This window comes from Zonotrichia leucophrys, chromosome 4, assembly GCF_028769735.1.
Source record: "Zonotrichia leucophrys gambelii isolate GWCS_2022_RI chromosome 4, RI_Zleu_2.0, whole genome shotgun sequence".
Taxonomy (NCBI): Eukaryota; Metazoa; Chordata; class Aves; order Passeriformes; family Passerellidae; genus Zonotrichia; species Zonotrichia leucophrys.
In genome coordinates this window covers 49,150,723-49,169,980 of record NC_088173.1, presented here as the reverse complement: position 1 = coordinate 49,169,980, position 19,258 = coordinate 49,150,723, and the positions used below count along the sequence as shown (strand labels likewise).

Genomic DNA, 19,258 nt, shown 5'->3' with positions numbered 1-19,258 from the left:
TCCACCAATCTCCAGCCCAAAGCCTTTCATTATCCTTGCTTTATCCCACTCCAGCAAATGCTGAATTGGAGAATCTGAGATGGAAGGGGAAAGCAATGCAGTCTTGGGTAAAAGAGGCATGGTCATCATCTGTCTTTTGAGTAAAAGCAGCCATAACTGAAGTGTTTCATGCTCTGCTATCACTTTTTCCTTCTCCTTCCTATGTACTCAAAGAAAGAAATGATGCCTTTCCTCCAGGGGAAGAATTTGGTTAGCAGGAGATGTCTTGCTGATTCTTGGCTGAAAAGAAGTGTAATGAATGGACTGACAAAACTAACATGAACTTGTAAAAGTCTTCATTGTCTTTTTCTTGGATTTGACAAAGGCAAAGCTGTAGAGGACAAACACTGAGAGATTGCACATGAATAAACATGCTATTTCATGCTCCTTGGTGCTCATCAGAGTTAAGTTTAGAATAGCAAGGAGGATGAAAGCCCTGGGTTAAATAAGTTCAGCCTGATTTCCTGTAAGCCAGTATCCCATTGGAGCGAGCATTATTTGCTGCTATAGATGGTTGCTTCTGTGGAGAGAATGAGTCTTAACAGGGCTGGAGACTCGCTGCAGCCTTTTCACCCGCTCCCAGAAGGTCTCCCCAGGTCAGGGTGCAACCGGCAGTGGAAAAGCCACGCGGAAAGCTGGGTTTTGCCACTGTTTCCACTCCATTTGTTCTGTGGGTGAATAAATTGAGGGCTGGAGTCTTCACGTCTGTCAGCGTGCCACCTTCGAAGGTCTTCTTGCAGAGGAATAGGAAAGTCAACCACATCTTCAAATTGGTCCTAATTGTTACAGGAAGGCTTTCTGAGCAGTTCCAAGACCATCTTTTTCCACTGAGCTTGTATTACAAAATATTTCTGGAATTAGATGGAGCAAGAAAAATAATAACTTTTTTATTTTTTTGTGTCTTTCACAACTTGTACTTTATGTCAAGATGACTTTGAAACAGACCTGACCCTGTTGTCTGTGTTGAGCTGGCTTCCTTGCTCTGTGAGCTGTGACACGCTCAAGCGCTCGGCTCCAAATCGGGGCTGGCAGGGCTCCAATCAGCATGCTGGTGTTTGTAACCTCTAGCACTTTGTACCCCCCTTTCCCACAGGATCTCCTGCCCTCACTGGCACTGGAACCATCGCTGTCACAGTGGATGATGTCAATGACAATGTCCCCACGTTTGCCTTTAACATGTATTTTGCCACTGTTCCGGAGGATGCTCCCACGGGGACAGATATTTTGCTGGTAAACTCCTCGGATGCTGATGCTTCTACAAATGCTGTTATTAGGTAGGTCGATCACTGTTGCTCCCTGTAACACTGCCTCATATCCTGCCTGAAGATTTCTTTTTCCCCAGTGTCCATCACCAGCGTGCCCTAAAGCTGTAAGACAAAAAATAGAACAGCTTTGTGTGTGTAACTAAATTACTTGGGCAAATCTGTCTTTTTGTTGCTTGTAGGCTTTTAGAGTTATGTTGAGAACAAATAGAGTTGTGGAGTTATTTTTTTACTGAGTGAAAAGCACTCTAGTTTAATTTATAGTTTCACCCACTACCTGCCTTGCTGCTGCATTCACGCCTTTTAATGCAGTGAGGAATTTTCACTGAAAGCAAATGTGCTCCTTGAGTAAAGCTTTGGTCAGTTAATGCCTTCAGTTTAGCATGAAAATTACCCAAGGTAAATCATAAAGCTTATGCCATTCAGAAAACCAGTAAAAAGTTGGAATGTGGCAGTTCTGCACAGGGCTCAGTTGATGAAACTTAACTGGGCACTGGTCTGCACACTGGCCATTCCCAGTTCCACAGACAAGAGTAACGAAGATGCTGAGTGGCAGTGACAAGCTCAAGTTATCCACTGAGGACAGATACGTTGCCAAAGGAATGCAAAGCGAATTTATATTAGTTCTTAATCTTACCACGTTTTACTTTTGTGACTGCAAACATCACTGTTTCCATGCTCACAAAGCAGGATATAAAAGTAGCTTCCTTGTTTACCTTTGTTAGTTCACCTCAGTTCCTTCTTCAAAGAGCATAAGAATACCACTGTGTCACTTTTTTTAAAAGGAAGTAATATAAAACAGAACTATGTTGTTGCAAAACACTGTCTACAAAATACTGAAATATTTTCTTTCCAACTAGCTACAAGCCAGAAATAGAAGCTTGACATCTAGACATCTTTAGATATTTGAAAATCATCCAAAATTACCATTTATTAAATTGTGAAACAATCAAGCTTTTAATTCTGTTCGCTCATAGTCTAAGAAACTATTTCTGGCAAGCTCCTTTAGAAAAAAGAATTCCATGCAGAGCATGAATGACTGTAATGATTGTGTCCCGTAATCAGAAATTATCAGAGTGCTCTTGGATTTCTGTAGTGTGGTTAAATCGTTTTAATATCTCTGTCATTAGTCTTTGTCATTCACTCAGTACCGCATCATAGAATTAGTTGATAACAATATTTTTTCCCTTCATAAGTAGCTATTAAAACATTGTTTTCAGGTTTTGCTTTACACTCTTCAGGCTCGGGAACAGACTTTGTTTTTCTTGGACAGAATTTGTCCAGATTCAGCGTTTAAAGTGGATCTTAAAGTATGGCTGGTATTACAAAAGTGGTGAAAGCCAGAAAGAGCAGAACATGTATGGCTGTCGTGTCAGGGGTGCTGAGCACTCAGAACTCTTTTTCTGTCTGGTTAGAATCGGTTCAAAATTAAACCTTTGCTTTCCAGTAGGGATATGTAAAATCCTTGGCTAACATTTTCATGCAAAGTCAAAAATTGTGCTGTGTTTTGAAAGAAGTGTTTAAGTTTCTGCAAAGCTGTCACCTGTCCGTGTGCGCCAACTCTTGCTCTCCTGTTTCTGGTGATAACCTGTGAAGTCATTAAAGGAGGGTGATGGGTTGGAAATGGCAATGCACACTTGAGCAGTCCTGTTAAAGACAGTAGACATAAGAGTCAAAAGCTCACATTTTAAGTGTTTGGATCAAATTCCTTTTATGCCACTTGCCACTATTAGAATTTCAAGGGTTTTTTGGTTTTGCTTAGTTTTTTTGGGGTTGAGTTTGGATTTTTTTGCAGTTCTGTTGAGACACGTACACTGTCCAGTTGGTTTGCATGCAGGTACAATTCAGAATATGGTATGACAAATCTAATATGTCTTTATTATTTCCTTGAAAAAAAATTAATCATGATATCTTTCCAGTGCTAGCATGTGGAAACACAGAAAAGAAAGTTTGTCTCTCTGCAGTACCCCACTCAGGGTTAAATCACTGCAAATTACAGATGAAATGTGCCTGGTGCTGCTGTTTAGGGACATCTAAGTGGTGCTTTAGGCTTTGTGCACATTCTTTCTATTCTAGGTGCACATTGCTGTGGCTGGAGAATAATTGCATATGGCCATCACATTATATCATAATTAAGCAATTAAAGCATGCTCGTGGCGTTGTGCAGCGATTAATGACTGAGCAGGAGAAGTTGCCACAGCTTATTACACAGGCTGGCTCTCAACCCTCTCAGTGCAGCTTCTGGACTGTTATTGCTGCTGTCATAACCTGTTCTGGTCTTAAAGAGGTGAAGATAGGAATATTAATCTCTTTCATTAAAACCACTTTATTCTGAGTCTTTCATAGAATCATACCTCAGGAAAGCTGCTGCTGTGCTGTAGCAGAGCAGTGCTAACCACAGCTGTGTTGGGTTATGATATTGAAAATGAGAATTGTTCATTTGAGCCAGTTTTTGTTTCCATTGTTTTTCTCAAAAGTCCATTATCTGAATTATTGAAAATGTAATATTAGCCAAGTACCTTTAAAATACATCTTTGAGATTCCTGCTGTATGAACAGAAGCTGGATAAGCATTCCAAGAGAGGGAACAAACTCAGTGTGGTAGGAAGGCAGAGGTAGCCCCTACAACACACCTGCAGTGAGCACACAGTTCTTATCAGATCCTATGGGGATGTGTGCACACACAAACACACCCACCAGTCTGAGGGTTAAACTCTGGTCCCAGTTAGTCTCTGTTAACAGAGCTCTGTGGTTACTAATTTGCTATGAGTTGCTGTAAATTCACATTGAAATCTTGAATGGCAAAACTAAGTATCAGGGAACAATATGGATATTAAATGTTCATTTTATTTTGTAAAGCTGTCATCATTTTACTTCAAAAAGTACTTTTGTATTTTCTAACTATATTCTGCAGGTTCATTTAAGAGGTACGTGAGCCTTTTGGAGTAACAGCTAATGCATTAGCCCAGGGAAATCAGCACTAGAGGATGCCTCTAGTTGGCAGTTTTGAGAGTATGTCCAGTGGTATCTTTCAAATATCCAAAGGCTCAGTCAGCTCATGTGTTGGAAATCTATGTTAAACAGCTATGCTTGGAAATCCCCAGAAATGTGATTAGGACAGGCCTTGAAATTTGAAAAAGTCAAACAGTGAAGACAGATGGAGAGTCAGATGAAAATGTGACAGTCTGTGTTGATACCCCTCAGTGTGGTGGTCTGAAGAGTATAGAAAATGGTTATAGAAAAGAATATAGAAAAAGCAGGCTGCCTTTTGAAGTACTAACCCAATTTTTCTCCCTTGCTTTTCCTGTCCAACAGCTACAGGCTTAGGGGCGGCAATTCCCAATTCACCATCAACCCTTCCACGGGCCAGATCATCACCAGTGCTCTCCTGGACCGGGAGGCGAGGCAGAACTACACCCTGGTGGTGGTGGCCAGCGACGGGGGCGTCCCCAGGGCTCTGTCCAGCTCCACCAGCGTGCTGGTGGCTGTGGCTGACGTGAACGACAACCCGCCCCGGTTCCAGCACCACCCCTACGTCACCCACGTGCCGTCGCCCACCGCTTCAGGTAACCCTGGCGCCTCCGTAGGCAGGGAATCGTGGAGTGGCTTCAGTTGGAAGGGACCTTAAACATCATCGAGTAGTAACCCACTTGTCATGGGCAGGGACATCTTCCTCTAAATCAGGTTGCTCCAAGTTCCCACTCAGCCTGGCCTTCAGAATTCAGGGATTCTGAATGCGGGGATTTCAGGGATTCAGGAATTCACGGCTTCTCTGGGCAACATCTTAATGAGATGCTCAGCTGTGCCACAGAAATGTTTCTGAGATGTTTCTCTGCAGCTGTTTTCCTGGGATTGTCTTTGTGCTGCATGGGAATGAGGAATAACAAACCTCAAGTTACCATCCACAGTTTAGCTGATTTTTTCTATTGGGTTCCTCCCATCCAAATTCAATTATGTTTGTGTAGTTACATAAAGTACATATACTGTAAATGATCAGCCACTCAAAAAAGTTATTATTTTGCTAGAGTTAGGAAGACAATGGCCTGTTTTTATTTTTGAAAGTCTCCTCTGAGCAATTCCTAAACAGGATTTTGACAACCTCTTCCAAAAATGCTGTGTCTATGTCAGATGTTAATTATGTTGTCTTTCCTTAAGCCAAGTGGTGAAGTAAAATAAAATAAAAGTAATCAAGAAGCAGTCTTCCTTTGAGCCTACACCCAAATTAAAGTTACTTCACTCAACACAGGAGTTAATTTCTGGTTCAGCTCATATTCCATGTTTTCACATACACACACATACATGGGTATGTGATGCCTACGGAGAGGATTCCATGACAAATGGTTTGCAAAACAAATTTTCTTTTAACAGAAAAAAAAGATTATTTCCATGTCTCAGATTTTGTCTCTTAATTTTAAACAATTGCAAATACTTCTCCTTTTTATGGAAGAATGAATTTGTTTACAATTCTTCTCTGTTTCCAGAACAACATTATGAAATTGTTTTATTATTGCATTGGTGAAACATCATGTAATCAGACTAGTGCCTTTGCCTGGTTGTTTTTGGGATGTTTCTTCAAATTCTTTTCACAAGGGGTACACATAGGTTGAACTGATGTTTTCTGGTAATATCGTTTTGGGTGCTTTTTGTATGAAATCTTTTATGACTAGAAACCTAAGCTATGTTTACTCTGTTTTAAACTTAGCAAAAAACCTAGGGATGTATCCACTTTTCTTATTTAAAGCTTCCTTTTCTTTTTGGTATTTTTTAATCGAGTTTAAAAAGAGGAACTTGTAATAATATTAATATTTTTTGAATAACTGAAGCACAAAAAAAAATCTTAATTTCTTCCTGCCCCATTTCTCACAAGGGTTTGAATACTGTTCTTGTCTAAATATTCCTGCCCCTGGAGTACAAATCACTGCACATGACAAATAGTGACATGAAGTATAGTTTTAAGGGATGCTGTCAAAGTCATTCCTGCCTCTAAATGATTTTCCCTTAAGAGGTTGAAAACAGCATGATTTTTATACAAAACTGGATGTTTTCTAAATTTTATTAAGAGTAAAACATCAACAGTGTTCTGCAAATTGGTTGGACAGTGTCAAATTTGAAAGGCATATCACGCTTTAGATCTGTAATATCTGGTGAGGAAGAACACTCTGGGTTCTCCTTGCAAATGTGCAAATGTAGAGGGTAATACAAATGGTGCACATACAGTCAAGCATAAATTCAAAAGACCTGAAAAGTCTGAGTGTAATCATGTTATTGTACTAGTGTGCAATAGTTTTGTATTCCTATTTTACCAATGTGTTTTTAAAAATGCAGTCCTCTTAGTACCTGTCCTTGGAATACTCTTAGAAAATTAGAAGTAAGGGGCTAGAGGGGAGAAAGAAGGAGCACCTGGGGAGCAGGAAGAGAAGGGATTGCAAGGGACAGTGGTGTAGGGTAAATATCCGTGGATGCTGCCTTATGTAACCTTAATAGTCCTTGAATTCCAGGGTGAAGTTTTTTCGTGGATAAACAAGCTAAGAGTAATTTTAAAAACCAAAATAGCGTTCAGTCTTACTGGGTTTATGATTTTTACTGTGGGAATGTTCTAGAAGCAGGATGCTAGGCCTCCAAAGGCTGCCGGTCTGTTTCCCAGTTTCTGTGATCTGTGTGTCCATCTCTCTAAATGCAGTGTCCTGTTTTTCGACTCAACATTTTTTGGCTCCATGCATGTCTTGTGGACTCACAGACCCACCTGCCCCTTGCTGAACTCACTTTTTTGTGACAAAAGCAGTTTCATTTCCAGGGCAGTGTGAGGACGAGCATGCTGCTCCAGGATGTGCTTCAGACTGAAAGGCTGCCATGACGTTTTCACAGTGAGTGCATTCATTAAAGGACTGACCTAGCTTTGTTCTCCATTTCAGGCTCATTCGTGTTTGCGGTGACTGTCACTGACGCAGATGCCGGCTCCAACGCCGAGCTCCATTATTCCCTCGTGGGGAAGAACTCTGAGAAGTTCCACATTGATCCAGCAAGGGGGGCAATCCTGGCTGCAAAACCACTGGCGGGAGAGTCCGAAGTCACCATTTCTGTTCACGTGAGGGATGGCGGCCGGTACCCCAAGACCGACTCTACCACTGTCACTGTGAGGTTTGTGGACAAAGCCCAATTTCCTCGCGTTCAGGCAGAGCAGGAGACCTTCACGTTCCCTGAAAACCAAGCAGTCGGGACACTTGTCACCACCATCTCTGGGTCTTCAGCCAGAGGAGGCTCCTTGTCCTACTACATTGCCAGTGGTAACGTGGGCAGCACCTTCCTGGTGGACCAGGTGACGGGACAGCTTTCTGTCGGGCGGGCTTTGGATTTCGAGGCCGTGCAGAAGTACGTGGTGTGGATTGAGGCCAGGGACACGGGCTTTCCCCCCTTTTCCTCCTACAAGAAATTGGAAGTATCGGTGATTGACGTCAACGACAACGTGCCGGAGTTTGAGCAAGATCCCTTCATTGCAGAAATAGCAGAGAACCTGTCCCCACGGAAGATACTGACGGTGGCTGCTGTTGATAGGGACAGTGGTCTGAATGGACAGCTCAATTATGAAATAATTGAGGGCAATACCGAAAACAGTTTCAGTATCAATCGAGCCACTGGTGAGATCAGAAGCATCCGGCCCTTGGACAGGGAGAAACTGTCTCAGTACACGCTAACCATAAAAGCTTCAGATAAAGGCACTCCGCTCCAGAGCACGACTGTCAAAGTTATCATTAATATTTTAGATGAAAATGACAATGCTCCGAGGTTTTCACAGATATTCAGTGCTTCTGTGCCTGAAAATGCTCCTCTGGGTTTTACAGTAACACGAGTCACAACGTCAGATGAGGACATCGGGGTGAATGCAGTCAGCAGGTACTCCATAAGGGATACAAGTCTCCCGTTTGCCATAAATCCCAGCACTGGGGACATCACCATCAGCAGACCACTGAACAGGGAGGACACTGACCGCTACAGGATCAGGGTCTCTGCACATGACTCGGGGTGGACGGTGAGCACAGACGTCACCATATTTGTCACGGATGTCAATGACAATGCCCCACGATTTACAAAACCATCCTATTACCTGGAGTGTCCCGAGCTTCCTGGGATTGGGCTAAAGGTCACCCAGGTTTCAGCCACCGATCCAGATGAAGGCTCCAATGGTCAAGTCTTCTACTTCATAAAATCCCAGTCCGAGTTTTTCCGCATTAACGCAACCACGGGAGAGATTTTCAACAAGCAGTACTTAAGGTACCAAAACTCCAGCGGTTCCAGCAATGTCAACATCAACAGGCACAGCTTCATAGTGACATCGTCAGACCGGGGCAGTCCCCCGTTGGTGAGTGAGACCACCGTCACCATAAACGTGGTAGACAGCAATGACAACGCACCGCTCTTCCTCACCCCTAAATATTTCACTCCTGTCACTAAGAATGTGAGGGTTGGCACAAATTTGATTAAAGTTACTGCGGTGGATGACAAGGACTTTGGCTTGAATTCTGAAGTGGAGTACTTCATCTCTGATGAGAGCAAAACTAATAAATTCAGACTGGACAGGAGTACAGGCTGGATTTCTGTGTCATCTTCACTGATGGCTGATTTGAACAAAAACTTCCTGTTTAAAGTGAAAGCCAAGGACAAGGGTAATCCCCCGCTCTCATCTGAGGTAGCTGTTGAAATAGTAGTGACAGAAGAAAATTACCACACACCGGAGTTTTCCCAGAGCCGCATGAGCGTTACTATCCCGGAGAGCTACTCTGTTGGAGCGGTGGTCAGGACGGTTTCAGCACGGGACAGAGATGCTGCCATGAATGGATTAATCAGCTACAATATTTCCTCTGGTAATGAAGCTGGAGTCTTTGCTATTAATACCACCACTGGTACACTGACACTAGCCGAACCACTTGATTTTGAGTTACACCAAAAGCACGAGCTGGTTGTTACTGCCACGGATGGAGGATGGGTGTCCCGAACAGGCTACTGCAGTGTCACTGTTAATGTCATTGATGTCAATGACAACTCCCCAGCATTCAGTCCTGAGGAGTACTTTCCCACCGTGCTAGAAAATGCCCCCAGTGGGACAACTGTTATTTGTTTAAATGCCACTGATGCTGACTCTGGGTCTAACGCTGTGATTGCGTATGCCATCCAGTCCTCAGACAGTGACCTCTTTGTCATCGACCCCAACACGGGAACCATCACCACCCAGGGGTTTCTAGACTATGAAACAAAGCAGAGTTACCATCTAACAGTAAAGGCTTTTAATGTTCCAGATGAAGAGAGGTGCAGCTTTGCTACTGTCAACATCCAGTTAGAAGGGACAAATGAATACGTGCCTCGTTTTGTGTCCAAGCTTTATTATTTTGAGGTTTCAGAGGCAGCCCCCAAAGGTACTGTTGTAGGTGAAGTTTTTGCAAGTGATCGTGATTTGGGCATTGATGGAGAAGTCCACTACCTCATCTTTGGCAACAGCAGAAAAAAGGGCTTCCAGGTAGATGAGAAAAGCGGCCAGATCTACGTTTCAGGACCTCTTGACAGAGAAAAAGAAGAACGAATCTCTTTGAAAGTCCTTGCAAAAAATCTGGGGAGCATTCGTGGCGCAGATATAGATGAAGTAACTGTTAATATCACAATCCTAGATGCCAATGATCCTCCCGTTTTTACCTTGGGAGCCTACAATATACGGATCAGCGAGGGTGTTCCTCCAGGCACCCACGTCACGTTCGTCAGTGCCTTTGATTCAGATTCTGTCCCTAGCTGGAGCAGGTTTTCCTATTTCATCGGGTCTGGCAACGAGAACAGCGCCTTTTCCATCAACCCACAGACGGGACAGGTGACAGTCACTGCCGAGCTGGATCGAGAAACGCTGCCTGTCTACAACCTCTCTGTGCTGGCCATCGATTCAGGAACACCATCGGCGACAGGAAGTGCCTCCCTGGTGGTAACTTTGGAAGACATCAACGACAACGGGCCTACCTTGTCCACCAGCCAAGGAGAAGTCCTGGAGAACAACCGCGCAGGAACTCTGGTGATGACGCTGCAGTCGTCGGATCCCGATCTCCCTCCCAACCAAGGCCCTTTCACGTATTACTTGCTCAGCACGGGCCCTGCCACCAGCTACTTCAGCCTCAGCACTGCTGGAGTCCTGACAACGACGAGGGAGATTGACAGGGAGCAAATCAGCGATTTCTACCTCTCGGTGATTACCAGAGACTCTGGCATTCCTCAGATGTCTTCCACAGGAACTGTGCAGATCAAGGTAATAGACCAAAACGACAACCCGTCGCAGCCCAGAACAGTAGAAATCTTTGTTCATTATTATGGCAACCTCTTCCCAGGTGGAATTTTGGGCAACGTAAAGCCGCAGGATCCGGATGTGCTGGACAGCTTCCAGTGCTCCCTCACCTCAGGAGTCACCAGCCTTTTCAGCATTCCCGGGGGCACCTGTGAGCTGCACTCGCAGGCGAGGTCCACAGATGGCACGTTTGACCTGGGTGTCCTCAGCAACGATGGGCTGCACGGAGCCGTCACCAGCAGCGTCCGCGTCTTCTTTGCGGGCTTCAGCAACGCCACCATCGACAACAGCGTCCTGCTCCGCCTCAGCGCCCACAGCGTGCGCGACTTCCTCACCAACCACTACCTGCCCTTCCTGCGCATCGCCAGCTCCCAGCTGACGGGGCTGGGCACGGCCGTCCAGCTCTACGGCCTCTCTGAGGACAGCAACCACACCTTCCTGATGGCGGCCGTCAAGCGCGGCAACAACCAGTACGTGAGCCCCAGCGGCGTGGCCACCTTCTTCGAGAGCATCAGGGACGTGCTCTTCCGCCAGAGCGGCGTGCGCGTCGAGGCCGTGGACCACGACTGGTGCCTGCAGAGCCCCTGCCAGAACGGGGGGAGCTGCCTGAGGAGGCTGGCGGTGAGCCCCACCCTGAGGACCCACGAGAGCGTCCCCGTCATCGTGGTGGCCAACGAGCCGCTGCGGCCCTTCGTGTGCCGCTGCCTGCCGGGCTACGAGGGGAGCCTGTGCGAGAGCGACATCGACGAGTGCCTGCCGTCACCCTGCCACAACGATGGCACCTGCCACAACCTGGTGGGGGGCTTCTCCTGCAGCTGCCCCGAGGGCTTCACTGGCATGGCCTGCGAGAGGGACGTCAACGAGTGCCTTTCCAACCCCTGCAAAAACGGTGCTGCCTGCCAGAACTTCCCAGGGAGCTTCAACTGTGTTTGTAAAACCGGGTACACAGGTACGCGTTTGCTCCTCTATGTTCCTTACAGTCCAGAAAAGATGGCAAGAGTGCCTTCTTAGCCCAAAACTGGCTGAATACAAGCATCCCCCTAGATGAAGAGATCATGCAAAATGAGGTATTAATAGTGTGAAAGCTCAGAATACCCAGGTGCCTGCAATATTATTTTATTTTAGCTCTCTCCCAAGGTAAATCTCACTTACCTGATCTGCATTAGAACAGAAAGATTTTTGCAAGGGCTATTCAATTTTTTTTAAGCGTGTGAGAACCATTTCCAATGCTTCAGTATGATTTTGCTGTACATGTTATTGTTATGCATATTGTGGGAGCATTTCAAGTCTGCTAGAAGTGTGCCAAGCAAGAAAATCAGCCTCTGCCCCAAATTACTTGCAGGACAGAAAACAGATGAAGAATATGGGAAAAAAACAGAATTCAGGCAAAATGGTCAACCCCTCTGTTCTGTATTTTGTTCCTTTGTAATTTATTTTTTTCATTAAGCGCAGAAATGTCTGCAGCATTTCTACCCCTTCTGAGTATTTTTTCTCTGATATTCATTACACATTGAAACACAGCAGTGTTGTAACCCAGTAAAGCAAACTAATCTGTGCTTCTGCTGTGAGTAGGATATTTGAGGTCTGAGCAATTTTATCCAGTGCTTATAGCCGCTTTTCTTAGAAATCAGGTAAAAAAAAATCTAACTAGAGGAGATTTAGGTAAGATTTTCAGTGCCTTTTCTAAGGAGCATTTCTGCATTGAGGAAGCCCCAGGGCAGCCCAGCTGAGCCCAGCTCTGTCCATTCTGGTGTGGGACTTTCCACCACCACAGCTCACCTGTAACCCACAGAGGGATCCAGGGATCCTCTGTTCCTTTGGGTGAAGTGGGTCTGTGCGGGAGAAAATGAGGAGAAGTTAATTTCAAAGTAAAGGTTTAATTACTTAATTTAAATCACAGCTGCAGCAGCGGATACATATTCAGTGCAGTATCAAGGACACTGATGAGATCTTCTGCATGAACCTCACTAATGTGCTCCTGAGCCTCAGGTCAGGAGCAATTGCTGTTAATTGACAAGCAGCTCTAATTAAGTTACTAATCCAGGATTTTATTTCATGTTGTATTAGCATATCAGATTATTTTGCCAGGAGCATGGCAAAATGATTCTAGAGCACTTATGCCCTGTAACTCTTGAGGTCATTAGCACCAGAGAGTACATGGGCATGTGTTTGCTGCTGCAGTGAAGCGAAACACTTCATTAACTCTAGCAGCAAACTACAGTGTATGCTTCTAGACTGTAATTTGAAACATTTATGAAGCATCCAGCTGATTTCTTCTGGTATTAAATTTGTATATTAATGCTCAACCCTTATGTCAGCTAAATATCAAGCCGTGCATGTGACAAGTTTAAAAAAAAAAAGATGAGTATTTTTGCTAAGAGAATGTGATGAGAGACTCTTAGAGTTTGAAGTGTTGGATTTCTTTCATGCCAAGAATTAAATGTGGCATCTGATAGAAGCTTTCTTAAACTCCTTGTCAACACAAATAACCTTAAAATAGACTGCCACTGTGGCAGACATTTCTATTTGGGAGTCAGATGTTGTTTAATCAGTTGGCCATTGCAGAATCAAGAGTTATTAAAGTGTCCTGAGATTAATTGATCAAGACAGAAAACAAATGGCACCAGTGTAATTAAAAGACAAAATATCTTTGGAGTTTAATATCAACAGAGCTTATTAGATAAGATCACAGTTATCACACAGTATATTTAGACATTTTATGTCTGCAAAAGCATATTTGAAATCCTTCAAATTAAATATTCAATAGGTTCTGCAAACAAATGTCAGTGTACTGATTGTTTGAGAATGCTTGACATAGAGGCTATTATGTCATTATTATACTGCCAACAGAAAGAGAGCACAGCTGCTTGAGCTCTTAATTTGCATTCATATGTGATTAAAGATAGCCACAGTAGATGTAAAAATAAAGCCTTAAACTGTTTCTTCATGGATATAGGCCTTGAGTGCCTCAACAGCAACAAAACAGAGGCATCCAAAATAGTGGATTTCTAATTCAGTTCCCCATATACATAGTTTTGCTTCTCTATGCTGGAATGAAAATACAGTCTCATAATTGAATTTACACGCCTGGTAAAAAAAATAACATTTACATGGTAGTGCATGCAAGTAGAAATTAGAACTTTCTGGGACAGACTCTCTGTTCACTGTAAATTAGAATACATGAGCTGTAGACCTTTATAATGGCGTACCTGAAAACTGAATGTCTTACTTTTCCTTGATTTATTGTATTTTGTCAGCTGCATTTCACTTCATCATACTGCAAAAGGTAATGTCATTTTTTTCACTGGATAGGATTATAAAGACTGATTACCTCAGAGCAACATCATTAGGGTTTGAACAATCTGTTATAATTATATCTCTTAATGATGAACAGATTTTGTTTTTAAAATAATCACTTTCTGGAGGGAATATGCTTGGTGATTTACAGTAGTTGTCTGCCCTTCCTTTGAACCCTTCATTTCCTGTTTTCCAGGATTCATTAAGATGAAGGAATGTATGGTTGTGAAGTTGTTTCAAATGCAAGATTAGAATGCTAGAACAACCACTTTAAAACATGGACACAGAGAACCACAAAAACTAAAACTCCCAAATCAGCTGAAATCTTAACTGAAGAACATTCAGCTGGTATCTGTTCCTGTTACATTTTTCAATTAACAAAAAAAAAATAAGTCTGAGGAACTTAGATTTTTGCATAAGCCCCTGCCTGTGATAACATCAGCTGGAGGTGATGGATGATAAATGTTGAATGCTGTCTGTTACCAATTATCCAGCATTCTCCTCATTTTCACGGTCTTCAGAAAAAGATTTTTCTGATGCAGAAATGAATACCTTGCATCTTTCAGAATTTCAGCCTAGAATTGAGCTATAAACTCAACTAAATTCAGTTTTCAACTAGACCAATCTGGATGGGATTGTGAGCAGTTTAGTCTCATGGAAGATATCCCTGTCCTTGATAGAGGGGTTGGAAAAAGATGGTTTTTAAGTCCCTTTCCAACCCAAACTGTTCTATGATTCCATAATTCTGTTATTTTAAACATGCCTCTATTGGTTTCAAGAGCTCTTCAAACAACAGTTAAGCATAAAGAGGATGCTGTTATTCATGGGTTAAAGTAAGTGCAGCTGAAATAAAGATCCATATTCTCTTGCTGACTCAGCAAATGCGCCAGCTTTAGTGTTAGCTGGGAAAAAGAAGACTATTTAGCTAGATTGAACTGCAAAAATCTGAGTAAGCCTTTTTAGCTGCACTTGATTTTGTGAAAACTGAGCAGCATCACTGAGCTATTTTAAGCATATCTGTCTCACTCCTCCTATGTGCTCTCCTCCATGAGTCAAAGACCTCTACTACAGACCATAAATTGAAAACAAAGAAAATAGCAAAATCTCACATAAAAAAGTTAGCTCATCCTTCAGTCATGCCCATTAGAGAATAAAACATAAATAAATACCCCCAAAGCATAATTAGATTCAGGCACTGGAAAAGTTTCCTGGATTTATGGTGCATCTACAAGTGACGTATTAACCGCAGGAATCCTCCAGCGCTCCATTTCCACCCTGCTTGCAGTCACACATGGGGAGCTGCTGCTCACATGCAAGAGCTGCTTGCAAACTGTAGGTTAAACAAAAGAAAAAGTAAAACAGGCGTGAAAAACAAGAGGTTTTCATGAGTCTTAGGTGACACAAACTGTTAAACTCCAAAGTTTGTAAAGCCAAGTCCTGGCTTGCTACAGTTTTAAATTGCACCAGTAACCTCTAAGGATTGGTGCATTCCTGTCCTGGGAGATGTAAAATTACAAGATATATGTGACATGCAAGAATGGACACCCTCTGTGCAAGCTCATGTTGTACTTTTAACTTAAACGTACACATATGGTGTAAGAAGTAAAACAATTAATTTTTGATGCAGAAAGAAGCATTAAGACAATATCAGCCCTTGCTTTGTGCATACAGCCTGGCTGAGATGAAGTTCAGGAGAAGTCTGGGAGACTGTGGCTGCTTTTGTGAGTTTTTGCAGTGAAACAGGGAGGATCAACATAGCAACACTCTGAAGTTTTTGCTGAGCACAGGCAGTGAAGGCTGGCACTGCTGCCGAGAGGAAGACAGGTTCCAAGAGTGGGATGTAGTGGAAGTGTTGCTAAACTCATCAAAGCCAAGCATTGGAAACCTTAGAAATGAAGACCAATATTTTTGTAGTTAATGTTTCCATGCAAAGAAAATTTCAGCTTCATGCATAGAATATGTGTGTCTGTATTTGGTGTCTGTTAAAATCTTCACTTTTTCTCTTGGTTCCCTTCCTTGCTGAAATTAATTATGTGATTTCAGTTTGTTCTCTGGGGAATAATATTTACCACATGTGACAATGTCTGCTTAGAAAAGGTCTGTATCCAGGGTAGCTTGTTTTAGCTCCAGAGGACTGTGGTCTCTCCAAGTCAGGAAGGAGGCTGTAATTGATGAGGAAAAATAAGAAAAATCATATAATGTACAATAGCAGCCTCTGTTCAGCATGACCTGCCTGTGCAGGGTCCAGCAAGGGCTGTCTCTATCTCCTTTGCACTCCTGAGTATATTGCACTCAACAGGGAGGAAAAAAGATTCATTTTTACAGTTCTTTATTTCAACATTGCCTTTAATTGCATCATCTTTCTTTTATAGACACCAGCTAATAAAATAATTCAATTAAAACAACATTCCACCAGTACCTATGATCACAATGAGAGGCTTGGAAAGTTGAGTTTTCTTCTCTGGGCCACAGATTATGCCTGTGGCAGGGCTGGGAGCAGCCCAGCATCCTGTCTGTGATTGCTCTCTCCATCCCAGAGCTGGTCCCTGGCACGCTCTCTCTCCTGGCCATGTGTTCAGCATTGGTTCATAACCTCATTACCTACAACACCAGCCTGACTTTCCTATTTCCCGGAACAGTCTGACCTGGAAATTGCTTTTGTTCCCTCCTCACAGGGAAAACGTGTGACTCCACTGTCAACTACTGTGAGTGCAACCCCTGTTTCAATGGTGGGTCCTGCCAAAGTGGGCTGGAGGGGTATTTCTGCCACTGTCCCTTTGGTGAGTACCCTTCTCTCCTCTTCATCTCCCCTTTCCCTGCTCATATTTCTATTTATTTTTACTTGCATAAATAATTTCTGGCTTGAAATTATTGACCTGGCTTGATTCCACATCTGGAAAAAATGCATGCATTTAGAGGTTCAAGTAACTCATTTTTCTTCAGAAGAAAATTAAAAAGTGATGTGGTCACTACAAGTACATATTTGTCATTCCTAGTAGCAGGTCCTTTATCTCTCATAGAAAACATAAGACCCAGCCAAACAACTCAGTGCCTAAAAATTAGAAAGAATATTTCTGAACAGATAGAGAAATAGAGATAACTGTCCAAAAGTAAGAATGGATGCTTGAAATACTTAAATCAAGACTATTGGCTTCCTAAAGATGAAACTTAAACACAGCTGGATCAGGGCTGAAGTACCTTCCCCACCCAGAATACCCAAAGTTCAGTCTGAAGGAGGAAGTATGATGATAACAAAGCTCTCCTGATGAATAACAGGGCCTTTTAGTGGAGCTGAACAGTAAGACCACTGTAAATAACATCAGTATTTTACATCAGAGAAGCATATAGTAGTGCCAAAATAGTTTCATAATTGTTAGAATTTAATTATCCCAGATTTGGTCTGTGGAATGGACCCAATAAAAACATAGAACAACATGGATATTTTAAGGCATCGTGACACGATTGTAGCAGGATTGATTCTGAATGCAGATTAATCCAGAATTGCCATTTTTGATATGGAAAAGAATGAAAGTAAATGTAACAAATTAATAAAAGAAAAACAGAAATGTCCAGAAATCATCTACAGTGTTTCAAGGCTGCTGAAAAACCCTCTCACAAAAGTATAGTTCTCAACATGCATTTGTTACTAGTGCTGAATATGTATTTCTATTAGCATGTGGAATAATTTGTCTATTCCCTTTTATTTCCTTTATTGTACATTTCCTCAGGGTTAATTAATTTCCCATTGTAAATGTAACAAATATTCATAAATTAAATCAGGAGTTTTTTCCCATTGTTGATGCAGTAAAAGAAAAATCAAGGGAAATTATGTGACAGAACTCTGAAAAGAAGTATGTAGAATGCACCAAAATATGAATATCAATTTTTACTGACATGAGGAGACATAATATTTTAATCACACATATAGTTATTTAATAAGTATAAAAAATGAACCACCCAGTGAGAAACAGTTCAGATAACAGCCGCAGAGCAAAAAATAAACTCAACTTGCAGATTTGTTTCCATAGCTGGATTAATAAATGCCTGATGATAATTAACAGCCATGTCCTGACAGAGCTGTCAAGCTGGCTTGGTTTGGCATTTTCTGAAGAAGCCACAGAGCTCAACAAAGTGCTTTTCAATAGATGCATCTGTCCTTTGTAATTCAATTTTTAAGTTTAAATATAATGTACCTCAGCCCCCAGCTGTGGGTAATAGCATTCCTCTGTTGGTTGTGTGATTTTAATTGTACATTAGGGGTTCCATAGCCATGTGGAGAGCACATCCATGCTTCACACGGTGAGGAAAAATCTCCGCGATTCCAGACTTTGCTTTTCCTTTTTCAGGTGTTTTTGGGAATCACTGCGAGCTCAACAGTTACGGGTTTGAGGAGCTGTCCTACATGGAGTTCCCCAGCCTGGATCCCAACAACAACTACATCTACATCAAGTTTGCCACCATCCAGAGCAGCGCCCTGCTGCTGTACAACCACGACAACCAGACGGGGGAGCGGGCGGAGTTCCTGGCACTGGAGGTCGCGGAAGGCCGGCTCAGGTTCTCCTACAACCTGGGCAGCGGCACCTACAGGCTCACCACAGCCAAGAGGGTGTCTGATGGACACTTCCACACCGCCATCGCACGCAGGGCTGGAATGGTGAGAAGTGCTAAAAATGGGGATCTTAAGGGGAATTCGGTGAAATCACCCTGGCTTCCAGGCGAACTCAGAGGAACATGAAATTAGCGATGTCGCGTTTGCTAGCAGAAACTCCGACTTTGGGAAAAACTTCCTTCATTTCTGCCTCGCTCCAACTGACTCAGAGCCCTGTGGTGGTTTGTTTAGTGTGATGATGATAAAGTGTAATGAAAAAAACATGTGCAAAGTGCCCCCAAACTCTCAATGTGCAAAATGGGAGCCAGAAATAATTAATGACATAGATGACTACGCACGGGGCTAATTAACTGCTGTAGATTGCAGGGATGATTATCAGGGAATGCTAATTAACCGCAGTAATTGCAAAAAGACTCAAAATAATTTTTCTCAAAATTTAGAAAATAGAAGTGGACAGACTTAAAATTCTAGGCATCCATGACCTCCTTGAGCTAATTCAGTGAATTTTCCAATCTCATCCGACTGGGAGCCTGGTTTTCCTCTGTAGCATACATGTAAAGAGTTAAAAGGTTACATTCTGCATCAAGAGAGTTTTTTGAGAGGAAGGAGGGAAGTTACTTCTCTCTCTGTCCCCCAGAATGCATCTGAGGTGAGGAATTCTGCCAAAACTGGGACAACTGATTACCATATGCCTGGCACTCTGACCCCTCTCCTGCCTTCATTTTTTTCTCCAGTAAAT

The 19,258-nt window shown here is 42.8% G+C and overlaps 1 protein-coding gene across 1 annotated transcript in view; it reads left to right on the top strand.

The window, feature by feature from the left end:
- Positions 1-19,258, top strand: part of FAT4 (FAT atypical cadherin 4) — a 120,313-nt gene that overhangs the window by 83,603 nt on the left and 17,452 nt on the right. The window contains exons 7-11 of the mRNA XM_064711586.1: positions 1,133-1,313; positions 4,616-4,866; positions 7,213-11,562; positions 16,586-16,690; positions 18,257-18,564. Of these exons, the coding sequence (XP_064567656.1) occupies positions 1,133-1,313; positions 4,616-4,866; positions 7,213-11,562; positions 16,586-16,690; positions 18,257-18,564 (5,195 nt within the window). The remainder of the gene's footprint in view (positions 1-1,132; positions 1,314-4,615; positions 4,867-7,212; positions 11,563-16,585; positions 16,691-18,256; positions 18,565-19,258) is intronic.